Here is a 22664-nt window from a genome sequence, read left to right as displayed (position 1 = left end):
CAACATTCATAATGTAAAGTCATAAAAGCAAAACAACCCATCACAGTAATAGGAAAATTTAATTCAAATACAACTTAAATAACCATAAGTTAATTGAAAAATAAAATTTACCAAAATTAATACAAATCATAAAAAAAAGTGAGTAACCTAATATTTATAAAACAAATTTATTTTATTATCAAAAAGTTGACCCACCAAGAAATGTTCAGGCCCAGATTTCCTTTGTAAATTCTATCAAACACTTAAGAAAGAGATAACACCACTCATACACAAAATCTTTTAGGAAATGAAGGAGAAGGGAACACTTCCCAATTTGTTTTATTGAGGTCAGCATAACCCGAATACCAAAACTTGGCAAAGATATTACAAAAGAATGAAAATAACATACTAATACCCCCCATGAACACAAACACAAAAATCATCACTAAAATATCAGCAAACTAAATTCAGCAATGCATAAAATGGATAATATGCCATGACCAAATGGGTTTATCTTAGAAATGAAAGGTTGATTTAATCTTTGAAAATCCTAATAAAAATAAGATTTTTAAAATTAGGCAAGTTGAGGGAAAAATAAAGATGCACAAATAAACATAAATTCTAAGAAAAAAGATTAATATACAGAGAATAGCTCCACCACATATTAAAACATAATATAAGGTTATAATAATTAAAGCCATTTTGTACTTAAATAAATAAATAAATGGAATGGAATGGAGAATCCAGAAGTACACAGAAATACACATAGAAAAGTAATATACTCATATGATAAAAGTAGCATTTCAGCACAATGGGGGAAAGATGAAATGCTGAATAAATGATATTGAGAAATCTAGCCTACCGTCTGGGTAAAAGAAATAAAGCTTATTGCATATCTTTTTCCTTTCTGAGGGCAAATTTTAGATGAAATATAAATTTAACTGTTTTTAAAAATAGAATTACAAAATAACTAGAAGAGAACTGGAAAATTTATTTTATTACTACCATGTAGAGAAAAACTTTTGCAAAAAGACATAAAGTTAGATACCTTGAAAGGCCTATAAATTTGACACCTAAAAATTAAAGGCCATAAACATAGCATTATAAAGTTAAAAGAGATATAAAGTGGTAAAAAATATTTGCAACATATATGGCAGAAAAGGAACCAAGCTCCATGATATATAAATAGCTCTTACAAATCAATAAGAAAAAATCCAATACCACAATGAAAAACACATGGGCTATGATCCTAAATAGGCAGTTCACATAAAGATAAGTAAAATGGCTTTCTAACCTAAGAAAAACACACTCGATTCAATTTCCTTCAAATTCTAGTGGTGCAAATTAAAACAAAAATAAAACACTTTAATGTACCTCACTGGCAAAGTAAAAATGTTTCATAATACATAATATTTGTGAGGGTGTGTGGAAAAGGAACTTTCATACTCTGTGGAAGCATCAATTGATACCACCTGTTTGAAAGGCAATTTGGTAATATCTACCAGTTAATTCTCACATGACTTTGACCTAATATTCTACTTCTCAAAATTTACATTACAGGTACATTTGCACATTTGTGTAAAGTCCTATTATAGGCAAGGCTCTTTATAGCAGCATCGTTTCTCACATGACTTTGACCTAATATTCTACTTCTCAAAATTTACATTACGGGTACATTTGCACATTTGTGTAAAGTCCTATTATAGGCAAGGCTCTTTATAGCAGCATCGTTTGTAGTAGCAAAGGTAAAAATAAATATCCATCAATAAGGGGCTGAATAAATAGATGAGGCTTAAAATGGAATACTGTGCACTATTAAAAAGACTGAGATTGATCTGCAGATGAATATATAATAAGTTTCCAAGGTATTTCATTGGATAATATAGCATAAGTCATGAAAGTTTATGAATGTGCTCCCCTTGGGTAAAATAACATGTAATGAATGTATGTATAAACATACATATATACACACAGAGACATTCTTATTCTTTTACATTTATAGACTATTTCTTCAAAAATATACAAGAAACTTCTGACTAACACCTGTGGAGGGAATGCTGTAAAACTAAGACTCTGGGGTGGAAGAAAGAAGTCTTAAAAATAAATATTTTTTTGCTCAGCATCATTAATCATCAGGGAAATGAAAATCAAAACCACATGGAGATGTCAACTCACCCTAGTGAGACTGGCTCTTACCTTCACTATTCTCCCCTGGGTTCCCCCAGCTTTCAGTACTGAACTGGTCTCTGTGACTATTTTCCCTGCATGTGCCACCCCCACTGTACCATTTTCTCAAGTCTGAGCCACCATACTCACTTGTCCAGTGACATCACTCACCCTAGTGAGACTGGCTCTTACCTTCACTATTCTCCCCTGGGTTCCCCCAGCTTTCAGTACTGAACTGGTCTTTGTGACTGTTTTCCCTGCATGCGCCACCCCCACTGTACCATTTTCTCAAGTCTGAGCCACCATACTCACTTGTCCAGTGACATCCCAGGGAAGACAAACTTGCCCAGGCAGATGCGATAGATGGCACTCAGGGGAATCCGCTGTAGCTGCACACAGCTGAGCATGATGAAGTCGTATTTGCAGATCAAGAGAGTCTTGTCTGTGACAAGCAAAATCCTCTCCTTCTCATTATTCCAGTGGTCTATCCTGCAGGAATCATCACAGAGAAGAAAAGTTGATGACATAGCCTTTCCAAGTACATCCACCAAAACATCTCTCCCAACACAGAAGACAATAAGGTTTGATCACCTCAGAAGAAATAGGGTCTGAGAAATACCTAATGCCACCTCCTCTCTCCCAGTCTATTCCCATGAGTAAGGGAAGGGGAGGAGGAAGATGACGGGGAAATGTGTGCATGTGTGCACGTGCATGTGCACACATGTGTGTGTGTGTTCCATGAGGGCACAGACTGTCAGACTACTCAGTCTATCCAGTTCCTATCAAATAGACTGCACTAATTAAACATCTGTTGGGTGAATAAATGAATGTCAATTATAGTCATTTTGGAGGCCTTTGGATAGCGTGATGGTGGGGGTGCAAACTTCCAAATCTATCACTTACTAACTCTGTAAGAGTGGACTTTCAACCTTTCTATGGTGCAGGTTCCTTATCTGTGAAATGGAAACAGTACTAGCACTCACCTCATGAGTTTAGAGGATTAAGGAAGACGATTCTCAGCCAGGGCTCTGTAAAATAGCTGCTGTTATTACTGGCAGGGACCTAAGTCACTAAGTGACTTTGAGTAACTCAAATATATGCCACTCTAAAGACAGATAGGCAAGATGAAGTCAGGAATTGAATCGATGGGAGGAGAAACAGAAGAAAAAGAGAAATGAAGGAGAAAGAAAGAGAAGCAGAAGAAGGAGAAAAAGGATGGGACCATTGACTGAGGCCCTAGTGTGTGCCAGCCAATATGATTTATAAGAATTAGCTCTACATCTCACCCCAACACTTTGAGGAAGGTTACATCCAAAGTCACTCAGCTAGAGTATGACAGCTTAGTTATTCGTTTAGTGGCAGGAAACATCACAGAGTCCAAGAGATCTGGCTTAAATCTTGATTTTACAGTTTCCATCCATCCCAATACACAGTGATACTCAACTCCCACTTTGCTGAGAGAATTTGTGATAGTCTTAGTCAGAAAGAAACCGGGGGCTCTGAAAAGTCTTACCAGATATCTACATACACTTCTCAAAATAGATTGCATCTACTTAGCAATAAGTTATAAGCTGCTGCCTAATAAACCAGACTTGTTTTAGTCTGAAAAACTGCAGCTTTTGGTTGAATGGTATTACTGAAAATGTCAGCACTCCATAATGAGATTTATTTTAAAAGGTAAAGGATTCGGGAAAAAGGAGAATTCTTTTTAGGAACACAGAGTGCTCTGCTGTGACACAGACTCTGCATAATTTACATGTCGGGAATGTCTGAATTCAAGTAAACACACAGGCTTATAAATAGTTTGGGGCCACCATCTCTAGCTCTTGGGTGGTATATTTATTTATTTAGACTTCAATCACACCTTTCTTCTTCTAAAAACTCATGGAGAAAACATTGAATTACATATTCCTAATATCAATACCATCAAAGTTTGGTGATAATAACAATAACAAATATAGGAAAATAAATAACAATAGTGTACCATGTTTGTATAGCTCATGGAGGTTTACAAAGTCCTTGAATATCAATGCTCCTATTTAATCCTCACAATTACACGTTGGACTAAATGTTATTACCCTAACTTTAAAGACAAGGAAATTGAGATCCACAGACCCTTAAAATTTTACATTTAGCAAGCCATATGCAGGGACCTGAAATAGGTATTGAGACACCAAATCCAAGCACTGTGTTTGCTTTCTCTACAGTACCACCCATCTCCAAAAAAGGAGCCCACCTCCACAACGAGGACCTGAGTGTGGTGTGTAAGTCACCTCCTCCGAAAGGAGATGAGGTGATGATACATACCACACACAGAATTGTTCTCTCTAGCAAACTTCTTCTGCTAAACAACACTCATGACGGTGTCTTCCCAACCTTTTCCTCTTTCAGTGTTTCCTATCTTGGGGAAGAACCCTCCCTACATTCAATTATGCAAGTTGGAGACTTACGAGTCATCCAGGCCTCGTGGCATTTCCTCTTCTTACGTGCCAAGGCCGCAACATTTTATTCTCCAAAGGTCTCTCAAAACCACCTACCTCTCTCCATCTTCAACTTCACCATCCTAATGCAGACTTCCTTCGTCTCCTACCTGGACTTCTGCAATCACCCGCTCACTAGGCTTGGGCTACTAGCCACCTAGATCTCGTTTACCTGCATCTACTCTTGCTCCCTTCCAAACTCTTTCCCTACTGCAGTGAGAGGGTTCTTTTGAGAAAAAGAAATATGGTCTTCTCACCTTCCCACCCTGGCTTAAAACACTTCAACAGTTCCTCATGGCCATTATGAGAAACAATAAAAATTCTTAAACTGGTCTAAGCGGTTCTGCCATGTCAGGCCCTACCTACTTCTTTAACCTCATCTCAGGCCAACTCTCTCCACTCCATTCTCCTTGACCTTCATTCAGATTCTTGTATTCACCATGTCCCCTCCAACTTAAGGGCCTTTGCACATGCCATTCCCTCTGCTGGTAATGTTCTACCTGATCTTCTTCACCACGTTAACTCTTACACAGCTGAGTCCCATGACCCATTATTCCAGCAAGCCTTCCCAGACCTCTGTGACTATTTCTTCTCTTTCTAATATACACTTTCATAGCCCCACACATTTCTCCTTCATGGTACATACCCCGGATACAATTATGGTACTTATCCTAGATGTAATTTTATAGTTATTTCTACAATATAATTATTATTTTTTTCTTTTTTTGTCTTTTTTCGTGTCCGGCAATGGATTGCAACCCTCAGTGTCGCGCCTGTACCGGACCAGGACCGGCAACGGGATCACAACCCTCGGTGTTGCTCCCGCACCTCGCTCAGCCAGTGAGCGGGAACCGGTCTGTATGTGGGATCCTAACCCTCGGCGGGAGCGCAGCCGCGCTCCCAAGCGGCGCACTGTAGCAGTGCGCCACAGGGCCGGCCCTACAATATAATTAATTTTTGTCTCCTCTTCTATACTGTAAATTCTTCTAATACAGTCACTTCTTAACATTGTGTCTCCAAGATTATAGGTGTCAAAAAATACTTCTAAAATGAATTAGTGAAGGATGAACAATGCTTGCTCTGTGAAACTTCTGTGCCTTGGCTCATGCTGCTTGGGGAATCTGATCTTCAGGTTTACACATTGAAATACTCCCCCGTATAAAAGCACACTTAACAAAAAATCAGTAACATTGGAGGAAATGTTCATGCCGTAATAGAAAGAGAAGGATTCAAAATGCTACCTACAATATGCTTCCAGTTTTGTAACAACAACAACAAAATAGTACACATGTCAAAATGTTAACACTGATTATTTTTGAGTGGTGGGATTTCAAGTGACTTTTATTTCTTTTCATGCTTTTATTTGACAGTTTAATTCTTTTTTTTTTTACAATAAACATATTCTACTTTTTTGATAAAAGAATTTTTTTTAATTTAAAAAAAAAACTCACCTATCCTTTAAATTCCAGCTTAAGTGCTATTTCATGGAGCCTTCCCTTCACCTCCCTCACCCTCAAGGGGATGTCATCTTTCCTTTGCTTAAATACACATAAGCCTTTATCAGTGCCTCAACTGTGGCCCTTGTCACAATCTTCTCTGTATTACAGTGATTTCTGTACTATTACCCCTCCCCCACATTAAATGAGATCCCCTCTAGTGCAGAGTCAGTGTCTTATCCATATCTGGGCCTCCTCAATGTACCCAGCACAGAGAGAGCAGGTTCTCTGCAAATGAGCAGGACAGGGAATGAAATAATAGAACCGTTAAGACCCATCCCCTCCATTGTGAGTCTGTCTCCTCTGGCAGAGAATTCGCTACATCTCTCCTAGCCTCTGTCCCTAAGCACCAACTTTCCCACACGACTGGAAGGAGCCTAGATCCCCTCAGGTAAGAGAGCACTCTGGAGCTCCGTGAGCCTGCGGTTTCTTGGGATGGCAACAGTTTCACCAGCAGAGGGCAACAGCGAACTGGGAATGACCGGCAGTACCGCGATTTTCAGGACCCCCACCCCTTTACTCAAATCATCCCAGATGTCATCCCAGGGACCCCATCCCCACGCCCAACAATACTTTCAGCTGCTCTCTTAAAGCAGTATCAAATCGATTTGTGGTTTGGAAATGATTTCCTTCCAAGAAAGATTTTCTTCTAATAGATTCTGTCTCTCTCTCTCCCCCGCCCCACTCCCCTCTACTCAGTCAGTAGAGGCATCTTCTCCGATGTTGAATAGAGTGGCTATCCCTTATTTACAAATTAATCTCCGTGCACCCCTCAAACCTCTTAGCATAGCCCAGCCCTTAAAGAGGAAGACAGTATCTTAGCTAGCCAGGAATCAGCAACCCAGGAGGGAAACACTGAATCATTCATTCTGCACATATTCCCTGAGCACCCACTGGGTTCCAGGCCCTGAAGAGAATCCAATTTGGGTTTGCTCTTCAAACACAAACAGATGAAAAATGCATGGCATTAAAGCAAAGTGATTTTCCTCCCCCTGATTTAAGTGGTGTCTTATAAAACCTTTAACTAAATAATCCACATGAATTTCTTTCAATAGTTTGGTTACTCTTTCCCTGGGCCTCTCCAAGTTGTTTAAAATAGGGACCCTCAAAATCAGCACGGTATTCTAATAAAAAGCCAGTGTCCACCAACCTTCCCCATTGCCAGGCCTCCTGACTTGACTTCCTCGAGTTGTTTCTTTCCCCTCTACTGTACGCAGCCAGTCATGGACCAGGCTCCGTGCTAGTTACCAGGAATACTGAGAAGACCACAGCTCTTAAGGAACACACAATTCTCTGAGATCTGAAGGACGTGGCACCCAATGGTGCTGTGAGATTTAACAAGGGTGACACAAGTCCACAGGGGCAGAAGCCTGGTCTCAGAACTCCACAGGACTAAGGAAAAGCAACCCCAGGCATCTATTCAATGTCCTTGAAGAATGTCTCTTTTCAACACTTAGTTTACTGCTGTTTGGTGAAGATCTGTGTTGGAAGAGAACAAGTTGCAAAGTACAAATGACTCTCTGGAATGTAAACAAGGAAAGGACTCAGGAGTATTTAATTTCTTTAGCACTTCTTTAATGTGCACCTACTATAAGGCAGATCGAGTGTTCCCATAAAAGTAGACAGGAAAGAAACATCCATTTATGAACTCTCTAAAAGCTACTTTTCTCCCAAATAAGGGAGGTCCTACCATAGGTTTCATCATATTGTTACAGCTGATGGCAGAAAAAAAAAATGGTAACTTTTCTTCAGAAAACAAAGGGGTTTGGGCCAGCCCGGTGGCGCACTGCTATAGTGCGCCGCTTGGGAAGCGCGGTGGCGCTCCCGCTGAGGGTTCGGATCCCACATACAGACCGGCTGCTCACTGGCTGAGCAAGGGGCGGGAGCAACACCAAGGGTTGCGATCCCGTGGCCGGTCCCGGTCCGGTACGGGCGCGACACTGAGGGTTGCGATCCGTTGCCGGGCACGAAAAAAAGACAAAAAGGAAAAAAAAAAAAGAAAGAAAACAAAGGGGTTTGTGAGTTCTAAAAATATAATAAAAATTATAAACAATAAGTTTAGTTGAGATTATATGTGCATACATATATATTTACATATGTATATATAGTCTGAAACTTCTGAGATCTATATACACATATGAATAATTCTGCTGTGCATTTTTCTTAGATTATAGTAACAGAAGCCTCTGTGTATTGGGGGTCTTCTCAGGTCAGGTATCGTGCCAGATGCTATTTACGTATTATCTCTTTTAATCTTCACCAAGCAATCCTGATAGATATAGATGAAAACTGATGCTCAGTGATGTGTTATTGACTGAATGTTTCCCCCCAAAATCCATTCATTGAAGCCGTAACCCTCAATGTGATGGTATTAGGAGGTGGAGCCTTTAAGGGGTGATTAACTTTAGATGAGGTCATGAGGGTGAAGCCCCCATAATGGGACCAGCATCCTTCTGAGAAGAGGAAGAGACACCAGAGCTGCTTCTTTCTGCCGTGTGAGGATACAGCAAGAAGGCAGCTGTCTGCAGGCCAGGTGAAGGCCCTCACCAAGAACAAAATAAGCTAACTGGCCAGCACTTTTATCTTAAACTTTCAGCTCCAGAACTGAGAAGCAAATGTCTGTTGATCAAGCCACCCAGTTTACGGTATTCTGTTACAGCAGCACAAACTGACTAATACAGGAGGGTAACTTATTCAAAGTAACACAGTCAGGCTTTATCCAAGATATGTTTAACTTTAAGCTCTTGAACTCTCCACTTTTACCAAAGCACCATCCATTCGGATGGTGAAACCTCTGCATTTAATTAATAAAGAGTGCTGTGTACCTGTACTATGTTCCAGACATTATATAGGCACTCAGACTCTAAGGTCCTCTACAATGGTCCCTGTCCCTAAGAAGCTTGTAATCTAATGAGGGAGAAAGATAAGTAAATCAAGTATTATGGTATAGTGTATGAACAATAAGATGGAAATTTGCACATGGTGCTGTGGAAATCCTGATCAATGGCTAACATCTATTTAATGCTTACTTTGTAGGAGTTTTTGCTCTAAGTGCTTTACATGGATTACTTCATTCTGGTTTACAGCAGCTCTGTGAGGAAAGTAATGTCATTATACCTATTTCTCAGATATGTAACTAAAGCATAAAGATGCCATTCTCCATGCTCTTAGACTTCCCAGCTTGAAAACCATGAGCCAAATATATTTTTATTGTTTATAAATTACCCAGCCTCAGGTGTTGTGTTATAGCAATACAAAACATACTAAGACAACCACTATATCATGTCCCAGTCCCAACCTAGCCTGGGGCAGAAAAACTGCTTTGTGGATGTCAATCTCTTTCTTCATGTTCCTCCTCTGATGACAAACTGCATTTGACCAGCAGTTTTGTCAAGATTCTTAAGAGTTTGCATCATAACTACAAATGAGTCTTTACCTTCATCTTACATTTCAAGTTCTAGTTCCTGAGCAGTGGCAGGCTTTTCATCATACAGGCCAGGGTTGAAAATGCAGCTCTGCCACTTACTAGCTGTAAGATCTTGGAAAGTTACTTATTTTTTCTAAGATTCAGTTTCCATGTCTCCAAAATAAAGCTTATAACAGTATATTCCTCATAGGTCTGTTGTGAAGATGAGATACTCCATGGAGAGAACTCAGTGCAATACGAAGCACACATAAAATACTCAATTATTGATGCTATTAATATGATGATGATGAAAGCTCTTCCAAATCCTTTAAACAATTTGCAACATCTACTGAATTAAATCAGTTAATGAATGGGTGATTGAAGTAAATCCATGTAAAGAGAACTCCTCAAGCCTATAATAGTTTTCAGATATACAAAATATTTTTATCTCAATTTCCCAAAAAATTAAAATAGCAGTCATTAATTCCATACATAAGACAAGTTTCTGCCTGTTTGCCTGTTTGTTTGCCTGGCACAGCTAGGTGTATTTTCACTATATTGGAAGTTATACATGAATTACTCTGACTTAGTGCATTGTATGTGAATTTCCCTTTGCAGGTGGCTGCAGTGGAATACCTTAGAAGACAAGGACCTGGAGCAGTTGGAACAAAGACCCAACAGGAAACTCATGAGAGTGCCGATGAAGGGTGCATGCTACATTCATTTAGATACCCTGGCCAGAGAAGCCAATGGCAGATTCAGATATAAGCCCACATCAGAAGTCACAAGGGCAGCAACTCAGTATTATACCTCAAACACTAAGTAATTACCTTGTAATTGAGCTTCTCACTATGTGGCATAAAGAAGGTATTTCTTTAAAGAGGCAATACCAGGTAACCAGGCCAGAAATAATCTCTCCACCAATCCAACAAATATTTATTGAGCAACTATTACATTCCAGGTATTAGTGGTATATTGGGGAACCAAACAAGCCCCTATTCCTCTGGCACTTACATTCTGGGAGGGGAACAGACAAAAGGAAACAGACACATAAATAAGGAGACTTGGAGAAAAGGTTCATAGTGGAGGATCTGTGAGAATAATATTGCAGGTAAAGTAAAGAGCTGTTGCAAAGGCCCTGAGATGGGATCTATTGAGGTCCACAAAATAGGAAGAAGGCCAGTGTCACTGAAGCGTAGGGAGCAAGGAAAGTGGAGGAAGGTTTCAGCAGAAGCCAGATTACATGCAGAAACAATTGCAATCTTTTGTAACTTATGAATATTTATCACATTAAGTGGTTATGATCCCCTACTTTATAGATAGAGGGACTATCCCTCAATAAAGTGACAGTGGATCTAGGGGTGAAGTGGCCGAGCCAAGGCCAGAATCCAGCTCTTCTGACTTACGTCTCAGGCTATATACATAACATCAAGCTGCTTTTCCCACTTATCTTTTCTACGCAACCGGGCAATTGTGCTCTCCCTACCACACTACCATCACCAAGAAGATATTTTTAAAGCTACACACAAAAAAGGAATCTGAGCACACCCCACCCTTCCCTCTTTCCCACAAAACTACTGAATAAGTATTGAATAACTCCAGTCCTCTACAGGAGCTAGCAAGAGGCCCACTCCTTGAGGGTCTCTCTCCTCCCCTGAATTCACGAGAGGGGATTCGCTTGATCAGAAGCCAGGGAAGCTGGCAGGAGAACAAGGCCTAATTTTGAAGAGGCAGCAAAGAGGGAAGAAGAGACGGATGAGATAGAACAAATGTACACATCTTGCCACCTCCACTCTTTTATTTCTTTACATGGGAGAGATATCTGCTTACTGTACTATGTCAGTTCCAACTCATCGGGTTCAGGAGACACAGCTCAAATCAGGCAAACCCAGGAAGAGGAGACGAGTTATAAAACTACCCTGAGAAATCCCACAGAAATCCAAGAATAGGAACCACAGCACAGCTGAGATTCATGGAACCTGGAAAACCACAAGGAACAAAAGCTACTCGCTCAGGGGTGGTCCCTATCACGATTTCTGTGTCTCTCTGCACCTCTCTTCTGTTTCCTCTTGACTGATGTGCTTCTTTTTCTTACTGTCAGTTTACACACCTCTTTAATTCCACCTTCCCAATGACCTTTCATTGTTTCCTTGGTCCTGACTATACATGAATTTTCAGATCTGCTCTCATAGCTAACTGGTATATGTCTGTACCTCCCAGTTCAAATTTCAAGGTAGGAAGTTCTGTCAGTCAAAATCATTCCTGTGAGCTCTCCTGTGGGTCACAGGCCTGCTGACGGGTTAGCCCCTCTTTGTCCAATCAGCTATGGCCAGAGGCTGAAGTTCCACATTAGAAAATAGGAATTCCCGGTGAGAAGCACTTTATTATTTTTTAGAATTGTTTTATCTATTCTAATTCCTTTGTCCTTACATAAAAATTTTCTATACCTACAAAAAACCTTGCCGAGTTTGTTATAGGAATTGTGCTAAATCCGTATTACATATTTGAAGAGAATTGACATTTTTACTATATTGAAAGACCTTTCAATCCTTGGACACGGGATGTCTCTCCATTTATTTAGATCTCCTGTGCTTTCTTTTATCAGCATTTTGTAGATTTTGGCATATAAGCCATGTATGTGTTCATTAGATTTACACCTATGTATTTCTTCTTTATTTTTGAATGACTATAAATGTTATTGTATATTAAATTTCAGTTTTCACTTTTTTATTGCTAATAAGTAGAAATATCATTGATATGATTATATGATTTTAATTCTTTAGCCTATTAATATGATAAATTATATTGATTGATTTTTCAATATTAGACCTGCCTTGCATTCCTGGAATAAACCCATCTGGTCATGGTGTATAATTCTTTTTATATATTGCTGAATTCTACTTGCTATTATTTTAAGAATTTTTGCATCTATATACCTGAGGAATATTGATGTGTAGTTTTATTTTTGTACAGTCTTTTTCTGGTTTTGGTCTCAGGTTATACTGTCTTTGTAGAATGAATTGGGAAGTTTTTCCTTCTCTTCTGTTTTCTGGAAGAAATTACATAAATTGGTGTTTATTCTTCTGTAAACATTTAATAGAATTCTCCAGTAAAACTGTCAGGGCTTGCGAATTTATTTGGGGAGAGCTTTTTAATTAAAAATTCAATTTCCGGGCCAGCCCTATGGCTCACTCAGAGAGTGCGGCGCTGGTAGTGCCGAGGCCATGGGTTCGGATCCTATATAGGGATGGCCGGTGCGCTCACTGGCTGAGCGTGGTGCAGACCACACCATGCCCAGGGTCGCGATCCCCTTACCAGTCAAAAAAAAAAAAAAATTCAATTTCCTATTGTTATACGGCTATTCAAATTTTCTATTTCACGTTGAGTTTTTTGTAGTAGCTTGTGTGTTTTGATAAGTTGGTCCATTTTACGTAAGTCATAAAATTCATGTGTGCAGAGTTGTTAGCTACAATCCCTCTTTATCTCTTCGATGTTTGCAGGGTCTGTAGTGATGTCCCCTGTTTTGTTCCTGATACTGATAACTATTGTCTCCTCTCTTTTTTCTTTGTCAACCTTGCTAGAGGTTTGTTGATTGTATTGATCCTTTCAGAGAACTAGCTTTTCCCACTGATTTTCTCTATTATTTGGGGGGTGGGGGGCTCACTGGTTTCTATGTTTATCTACACTACTTCCTTCCTTCTGCTCACTTTGGGATTTTGTTCTTCTTTTTCTAGTTTCTTAAAGCAAGAGCTTAGATTATTGAGTTGAGACTTTTTCTCAATTGATATAAACACCTTTTCTTTACTACTATAAACTTGCATTTCAGCACTGTTTTAGCTATATTCCACACAGTTTGATATGCTATATTTTTCTTTTCATTCAGTTCAATGTAGTTTTCATTTCCTTTGAAATTCTCTCTTTGATCCCTGGATTACTTAGAAATATGTTGTTTGGTTTTTAAATCTTTAGAGATTTTACTATCCTTTTGATATTGATTTCCAGTTTGATTTTATTTTAGTCAGAGAACATATTCTGTGTGATTATAGATTTGTAAATTTGTTGAGATTTGTTTTGTGGCTCAGAATATGATAAATCCTGGTATATACAATGTGGGTGCTTGAAAAGAATGTGTGTTCTGCTCTTATTGGGTGGAGTAGTCTTTAAATATTAATTAGGTCCTATTGATTGATGGTGTTGTTGAATTCTTAATTATTCCTGATTTTCTGTTTAGTTGTTAAGTAAATTATTGAGAGAATGATGTTGAAGTTTCCAACTATAATTATGGACATGTCTATTTCTCCTTTAATTCTATTAGTTTTTATTTCACATATTTTGCAACTCTGTTGTTTGTTGCATACACATTTAGAATTGCTATATTGTCTTGGTGGATTGACCCTTTTATCATTATACAATAACTCTTTATGTCCCTGATCATTTTTTTAATCAGAATTCTACATTTTTATTAATTCACATAGCGCAACATTTCAGAAACCATAGCAACTCTTAGACTGTGCAGTTCTGTCTACTGAACAAACCAGTGGATGCAGAGGCATTTAGCTGCATCAGACTTCTAAACCTCTTGGCTTTTTCTGAGTCCTCCCTAATTGGCAGCAGTCATGGGAAAACAAACACTTCCAAGTACATTTGTGACTGCAGTAACTAAATGCCCTCACTGTCCTATAATTCAGGTCACTCAGGGACCATTAGCTATCTGGATGAGGTTGCTACCATGGAGAATTTACAGAGAAAAGCAATGTGTTTAATTAAGTGGTTGTTGCAAACACCCATCCAGTATAAATGGATTCTGGCAACGGAGGTACTTTTCTTGCTGCCAGAGTCCTGCCACAGGTCATTAACATCTTGATAGATTTGAGGCACTTTTCAGCCTGAATGCTTTCACCCAAGGACAGAGGCAAGTGTTATTGGGCTTTGAGTTGCTTTGAGGGCCAGGGGTATGGACACTCCTAGCGTCAGTGAAAAGCTTCAAACAGTAGATGACTCTATTGAAATTAAATTTGAGTCAAGTCCATGATAAGTTCTGAGCCACACACAGTACTAAACACTAGGAGGTGGGCAGAGACGGACTTGCACAAAAATGGACAACAATCAGGCCCTGCCTCAAGGAGTGCTTTCCTCACAAAGTGCACAATGAACTACATTATGTAGTATAACATGAGCACAAAATGGGAGATAAGATTAGTCTGGCTGAATTAATATGGAAAGGCTCTATGGAGTCAATATCCCTGAAGGACAGGAAAGGTCTGGGCCAGCAGAAATAAGGGAAAAGCATACAAAACAGAGGAGACTGTATGAGTACAGTCATGAGGCCAAAGCACAGCATCAGGAATTTGGGGGAACAGCACACAGTTCAATTTGACTGACAGAATTTTAAAGGGGCATAAGGACAAATAAGTCTTGAGAGGGAAGTTCAGTCATGATGTGCAGGGTCTTGAGGATACAGCAGAAGTATATGGAGGCAGGGAGGACCCATGAAGTTCTTGGATCACAAGTATAAGAATAATCTGGACCAGCACCTCTCGAATTTAATGTTCATAGGAATCAACTGGGGATGCTGTGAAAATACATGTTCTGGGGTGAGACCTGAGGGTTGGCATTGCTGGTGCTGCTGGTCCCAAGACCACACTCTGAGTGGTAGGGGTCTATCTAGAATAGATAGAAGTGTGCAAAAATGAATGGGATTAAGCAGAAAATGCAGTTCAGAATGTTAACTTAATTTGCATAGTACTTTTATCATTCAATTCATCACAACTAAAAAAGATTAGAAATCCCTGATTTCTAGTTCTTTGGTCTTTTTACTTTTTACTTATTATTAGTAGTATTTCTCATTATGTAATTAGTTCAACAATCCTTATAGCATAATGAGACTGTGACAAGATAAAAGTGTGATGGGTTTTAGTCCATCAGTGTCACCTACCATCCCCTACAGGTATCTGACTTTTTTAGTTCTTTCTGGTAAAAGACTAAAAAAAGGCAAATGAACAGCACAACTCAGAAAAGGGTCTGGAGAGAAAAAGAGGAAAAGGTCTCTGAACCTGCCCAATGAACCTTAGACCCTCCTTCCTACAAACAAAAGACAATCAACAAAGAAATCAGACATAGCCTCAAAGATCATTTAACCGATTTAAACTGCAATGATTGCTGTGTCAGGAAATGAAAAATCACAAAAAGAAGCAAGAGCAGTGTAAAGAGTAGACAAGTAGGCTGGGAGAGAGTTGTCATGAAGTCAAACTCTACCGTGACCCTTAATAAGTGGTTGCCCGTGGACAGGTCATTCAATCGCTCGGTTTCTTCATCCATAAAATAAAGCCAATAGTTCCTCCCTGCCTTCTCTCATGGGTCTGTTTGAGGATCACAGGTGTGAAAGCCATCACATGCAGTGCTGCTTCTGGGATCAGTGTACTACAAAGAGGCAACGCTGTGCCTAGGAAATAGTGCCTGGTCACCTGTTCCTCAATGTTTCTTTATCTCCCAGGCTGGCTTTCTTTTTATTTAAAGGTCTGGGAGAGCTCTTTCTTTTAGAAAATCTTTCTAAATTAAGCAGAGATGCTCTGCACACTTTCACTTATCCCATCAAGTCCAAGAAACAGAATTCTCAGTTTTTCAACATGTTTCTGCCAGAGGAATCACAGCAGACTCTGCAAGGGATGGCAAATATGGAAGAAGCAGCCCTTGTTCATCAGGGGCTTCCCTATGACCATCAAGCAAACAGAGTCTTTGAACAATAGTGAAAGGACTATTTTAGCAAAAGGCAGGGCAATGTAATGGGTTAGAGCCGTGTTACTCTTCTGAGCCTTGATTCCCTTATCGGTAAACTGGAGGCAATGTTTCCTACCTCAGACCATTGCTGTGAAGATTAAACTAAATAAGAAGAGCACTTTTAAACTATAAAGTGCTATAGAAATGTTACTTATTTTATCAAAAAATAAACGGGGATGCTTTATATATGTATATACTTATATAAAACATAAATTTAAATATTTACATATTTGTTTCCAATCGTAAAGTCTTACTGTAACCCACTGATAGATATCCCTTACTCAGTGCTCCAGTTTTAAAAGAATAATTATAATAAACCCTTAAATTTGTGTAGCCAATGACAGTTCAGAAAGGAATTGTTCTATAATAAGTGAATGATTGAGTAAATTTACCAAAACTACATGGTAACCAAGAAAAATACAAGGAAAAAATAGAGAGAAGTACCATTTAGATAAGATCATAAAAATTATATGCATTATACCCATATAACAGCAAATGCATGGACAGCACTTATCACAACACTTTGTACATTTGAAGTGCTCAACCAATGTTATAATCAATATATAACAATCTTTGGCAAAAATGCATGGGAAAAAGCCGGACTGATGTATATCAAAAGTTGATAATGGTATACTTCTTTTAAGAGCTCAATCATTGTTAATTGTAATGGACATTTTGAACAAATTCAGTAATTAAAAAAAAAAAAAAAGGCAAACTACCCAAGTTCTCCCAGCGACACTGATAGTAAGCAGCAGATCCAGGATTCAAACCCAACTCCTCTGATTCCAAATTCAGGACTCTTTCTGTGACACCAGCCTGCCTCTCTAACTCCACCCTCATTCTGTCTCTGTGTTCAACGTAGATAGTTAACTGGATTTCTTATATTTATTGTGCCAAAGTCCTGGGACAAAATCCAGGAGGGTTGGGGGGAAAGTAGATAATGAAACATATTTTAAGTATTTTTCAAAGACAAAAAGCAAGAATGCCTTGACCCCAGCCACCTCGGGCACGTCTTCCCATTTAGGAATAAGACGAATGGGAGCAGCAGCAGCCCCCAACCACCACCACCACCGCTTCACACTAATGTGAGTAGAGGGAGGATCCCATCTCCTTCTGCCTCCTCAGCTGCCAGACAGAGACATCTCGAGAACATTCTGCTGAAGGGCCACTTCACAGCCATCACATCAGACTTGCTGAGTCTCCACAGAATGTCAAGATGTTCTCCTTGGTGTTGGCTTAATGGATCACTTCTTAAAGCACACACACAGCTTCATTTAAAACTCCTTTTTCAAAAGGGCCGAGAAAGAGAATGAGAGGAGGAGATGAGGTTGACATTAACGCCATCCTGTCTGTATAGCTTAGAGGTGTATAAAGCTCCTGGATGGGCTGGGCTGGGGCGGGGATCCTAAGTGGAAACTCCTCAAGCTGTACCTAATGGTTTCAGCTAAACTGAGATCTAGCTGGGGTTTATGGCTGCACCTCTCCAGTCCCCTTCTTGGCCTCTCTGTCCATTCTCTCTGTGTCCTCTTCCCAAGTGCCTTCAAACTCATTTTCCTAATTTACTGAATAGTATATCCATATCAAATTAGAAGATCACAAAGTAGCTCACCTGAATTAATTTGGGTGATATCCCTAGGAAAATGGTTTTACTGACTTAATGTTTGTTTCTTTTTTTTAATGCTCCTAGCTTCTATAGAAGGCACTACTTTAAGAAACAAGCCTGTCAGAATTATTGTCCTTTTTAAAAAACTACTTTTGAAGATAGTATCTGGACCCATATTTAAAACTACCTGCTCAACAACTCCATGTGGATGCTATATGAACACTTCAGACACATTTTTTCCAAAAATGTACTCAACAAGTTCTGTAGAAGGTAAATGGCAAGACTGTTGGGAGAATTAAGTGAGATTATGTGCACAAAGTTCTTTTTATAATGTTTGTCATATAGCAGTTTCTCAATAAAGTAGAATTATCATTTCCTTCTAAGTTTGGAATGGTGGCTCAGTCAACCCACCAGTTTCCCAGGCCAAACCCAAAAGGTACAGTGGATTTTCCACACAGACAATTAAACACAAAAATTCACAAAGCCCAGCTATGTCAGTTATTAATTTTTGCTTCTCAGCTCCAATTGCACCTTTTGATATATGCTCTATGATAAACAATGGAATACCCTTTAGTATTTCTCCTTTAAAATGAGCACCATATTAATCTTCTGCAGTAGAGGACAACAAAGGGATATTGTAGGAAAAAGAGACTTTTTATAATTTCCAGCTCGGGCCGAGGGTCATCAAGGTGGATGTGAGAACAGCCAGTGCAGCCATGAGTCCAGAACACAGTCTCTCTGCAAACCTGCAGCCTCTGCCTGGCTGCAGTAACTTTTCCATAGTTGCCTGTCCAGGCTTTATCCATTACCAGTGAAAACAGTGACTTTCTACTGAATTGGGTAATAGGTTTTCAGTGTTAGAATAATATGTCCTCAATTTTTTCTGTGTTGCTACCATGTAAAAGCTACAGTTATGACACACTTTAAAGTTTAATCTGCATTGTTAACATACTTTCCATGATTTTCTTAAGTTCATGCAATCAGTGAAACAATAAATCAAGAAATCAAGTAATCAAGTTTTGATCCATAGCGTTTGCCAATATCCATGGTGTAAATGTTGCCACCATAGCTTATTTCAAGCTACCAACATGATATCACTGAATGTGGAATTGGAAAGGAATGTGCAGTAGCACACCATCATATACGATTTTCATTATACAAGCATAACTGGTGTAAACGACCCCAAGAGCATGCATTACAGCAAAACAAAACAAAATAGAAAGTGGAGAGTTTTGAATACATTAGTTTTGTTTTAAATTTGATAAAAAATTTATAGAATTTAATGTTAATGTTAATAATTAACAGCTGGTTCTCAAAATTCCTGAAATTTTACCAGTTGCCTCTTATGAGCTAGCCCAAATCAGCTCCAGCAGACCCCTGGATCAGACCCTCACTGATATTGACAAGTATCTAACCTGCCATCCAACCTCCCAGCCATTCATTTATTCTTCACATTTCAAACATGTACAGATAACAACCCCCTATCTACCATTCCGATTCAACAAACCTCTGAAGATGGCAAATGTGGTACAAACTCATTTTATGATACAACCAAATATGAACCAACATGAGGCCATTTACAGTTTTAATTACCCGATTTTGAATAGCACATGATTTCTGTTTCCTTCAAAAAACGTTAATGTATTTGATTATTTGGTGGGGGGGGGGGTTGTCCTACAAGTCCACTTGAGGCAGAAAACAAACAGTATACGCATTGTTTTGCCTTTCTAAAATTTGAAAAATTCACAATTCTGGTCCCAAGGATTTTGGATAAGGGATTGTGAACCTATAGTGATTTTCATTAATTGTAAATACAGTCTCACTTTCTCAACCCTTTGATGCCTCCCCATCACCTATGGGATAGAAGCTCAGTTGTTTAATATTACGCACAAGGCCCTTTAGTACTTCAGTCTCTTAACAATTCCCCACCTTGTTCTCCTACATCAAACTATTTCTAGGAGTCTGAGCAACCATGACTAAAGATTGAGTTGAGCTCATCAGTCATCCCACACCTCCATCTTAGACCCTTTGGGAAAGAATTAGAACCCATCAGTCTCAAGGCTAATTCAGGGGTGCAGTCCATATTCCTTGCTCTATCACTTCTTTATCTGGCTACTTCTTGTTCCCCAAATCAGCAAGACAAAGCAAGCTGATGGATGTGAAAATTCTTTGCAATGTGCTGTATACATTAGGGGGCTTTTACTCTCATCATTCTGAAACTGGAATCCCTGTCTGAAAGCAGACACGCTTCAGATTGCTAGATTAGCAGTCGAGGGTGTCTCATCTCCATGGAAAAAGGTGAAGATGAATGTCCATAAAGCCCAGTCATTTCTGTCACACACAAAAGCGTCTTGCTTGAAGAGGGTCCTGTGTGGTTGGTGGGGTTAGGGGAGTTGGTCTATATCACAGTTCCTGTAATTCATAAGAACTGAATGTACGGGTGTCATTCCATTATAAAAAAGAGGCAAGGGGGTAGGAGTAGGCCCAGGCTTTCACCTTTCAGGTGAAAAGGCGTTTGTTTAGTTTAGTGTTTTTTTGTGTGTGTGGTTTTTTTGTTGTTTTGGGGGAAGAGTTTTGCTGTTGTTGTTTTGGGAGGTTGGAGGTTTGTTTGCTTTACTGTTGTTGGTTTTGCCTTTTCCTACACTGATGTACTACAATCTCCAATCAAACCAATAAATGAAGTGACTTAAACGTGAAAGGTCATCGAAAGCCTCCACGAATGTTCCTCCTGTGCCAATAGGGGCTCCCATCTTCTGCTTGAACAGTCACACTGACTGCAAACCTTATTCTTTTAGTCTAGGTGCCTGAGCCATCTTCTTTATAAGTGACAGCTTTTTCCATGGCATAACGCATGTCTGAACCAGCTGTAAGGTTCAACAAAAGATACTGGCAAATTCTCACTATGGTAGAAATGACTGAAATCAGAATTTTTCTTGAAAGTAGCTTTTGATGAGGAAGAAGGGCTAGAAGATTTTGGCAGAGAGGAAGCCCCAAAACTACCATTTAAAGAAGATAGTGGATTCCAAAGTGCAAAGGAACAAAGTCTGAAAGCAAACAAGCAAACATGATTGCATGAAATTCCATGTGAACACCATATATCCCTCATTGTTGTCCTTAATTTAAATGACACCACAAAACAAAGAGAAATAGAAAACAAGTTTCCAGGTAAGTTTTACCAACTTTTGAGCTTCCTATTAGGTTCAGAGCTGGGTTCAATATCGGGTCTTTGGGGCACAGCTGTTCATATTTATCTGAAAACTACTGGTTTTACTAATCATTTTAGTTGATGTTAAATCACGCACACAGAATTATGGTACTAAGTTTCAATGCAGATAACACAATATGATTTATATTTGGATATTTATATCTACAAGTCTTTGTAATCACTGAAGAAAAACAATCAAATAAAAAAGGCACATTTCTGTATAAATAAAACCAAACAATTAAAATACGCAATATTTTTAAAATGACTGGTTCTATTATTTGAGAACTCAAAAACAGCCACAAATGAATTTCAAAAAACCACATTTATACCTTCATTCTTATAAGTGAGATGCTTTGTAGGAACAAATTAGGTGAGCATTTACTTCTGATTGGACCTCCAGAATCTATGTAGACATTTGTCCTAATCAAGGCAGACTTTTCATTTGCGTAAGTCAAATTTTACTCTGTGGGTGGGGAGTAGGGAATGAAGGGTAGGTTGGTAAAAGTGAATTAGTGAAAAGCTTGAATTACAGACTTTCCTTTTCATATAGGTAACCCAATGATGAAAGAGATGAATAGGATAGAAATAAAGGCAAAGTTACCAAAAAAAACAAAACAAAACAAAAAAAACCCCACAACTTTTACCAATAGTTAGTACTCGTGAATGGAGGAGGGACACTAATGGCTATTGAAAATCCACTCCGTGCTAGGCATGTGGCTCAGAATCTTATCAGTGTTATCTCATTTAGTCCTCTCAAGAACTCTTCAGGTCCTTATCATTATCTCTATTTTGTGGATGAAGAAACAAAGGTTCAAAATTTAGACATGTTGATTTTCAAAAGTTTATTTTCACTCAGTGCTTCGAACCCATTTGAAACAATAGTAGAAGGTGGTGATCAGTTGGATGGACTCAGAGGGGATCTGGTTCTACTGCCCACTGATTGAGGAATTTGTTCTGCTGCTCTGGATGCTTAAACATTCAGCCGCTGCCCTTCTGAGACTTAGTCAAAGAAGATCTCCTGCCCAGGGGTTAAAGATTAAATGATTCTTCATTCCAAGTATAGGAATCACTGATCTTCTTTGCTAGATCATTTGGTGATCGGGTTACCAAGCCAGAAAACAGAATATACTGAACCCATTAAGTGTCTGAAGTTAGACTTGGTTTTATTCTGACTCTGAACAGCGAGCCTGTCTTCCTTATACTGCATGTTTTCTCCAGTTGTGCTGCTCATATGATTGTACATAAGATAAAACTCAAACTGTATGTATGTTGATCTCATCTATCCTCTTTCTCAGCTTTCTTTTCCAGTGTACCTGAAACAGAATGATTCAGTAGCCCAATGTGGGTTATAGAGAGAGTGTTTATAACAGGGAGAGATTGGAACTAGAGAGTCAGGATGCTATAATAGTCCTTGAGAGTTGATGTAGGTCTGACCTAAGTAGTCCTAATGATGGATGAGTGAGGGGACCAACCTGGAAAACAGTTGTGGGGGTCAAATTTGGTCTTATCATCAGCCATGCAACACCAAGAAACTTGTCTCCCTAACTGAATA

The 22664-nt window shown here is 39.0% G+C and overlaps 1 protein-coding gene across 1 annotated transcript in view; it reads right to left on the bottom strand.

Annotated features, from left to right (window-relative positions):
* The window catches only part of TPRG1 (tumor protein p63 regulated 1), a 192057-nt gene that overhangs the window by 76708 nt on the left and 92685 nt on the right, over nt 1-22664 (bottom strand). Inside the window, exon 4 of the mRNA XM_008580087.1 lies at nt 2458-2634. Within this exon, the coding sequence (XP_008578309.1) occupies nt 2458-2634 (177 nt within the window). The remainder of the gene's footprint in view (nt 1-2457; nt 2635-22664) is intronic.

This window comes from Galeopterus variegatus, unplaced genomic scaffold (assembly GCF_000696425.1).
Source record: "Galeopterus variegatus unplaced genomic scaffold, G_variegatus-3.0.2 Scaffold83, whole genome shotgun sequence".
NCBI classification, from domain to species: Eukaryota; Metazoa; Chordata; class Mammalia; order Dermoptera; family Cynocephalidae; genus Galeopterus; species Galeopterus variegatus.
Note: the sequence above shows the minus strand (reverse complement) of the source record. Positions and strands in the feature narration are given on the sequence as shown.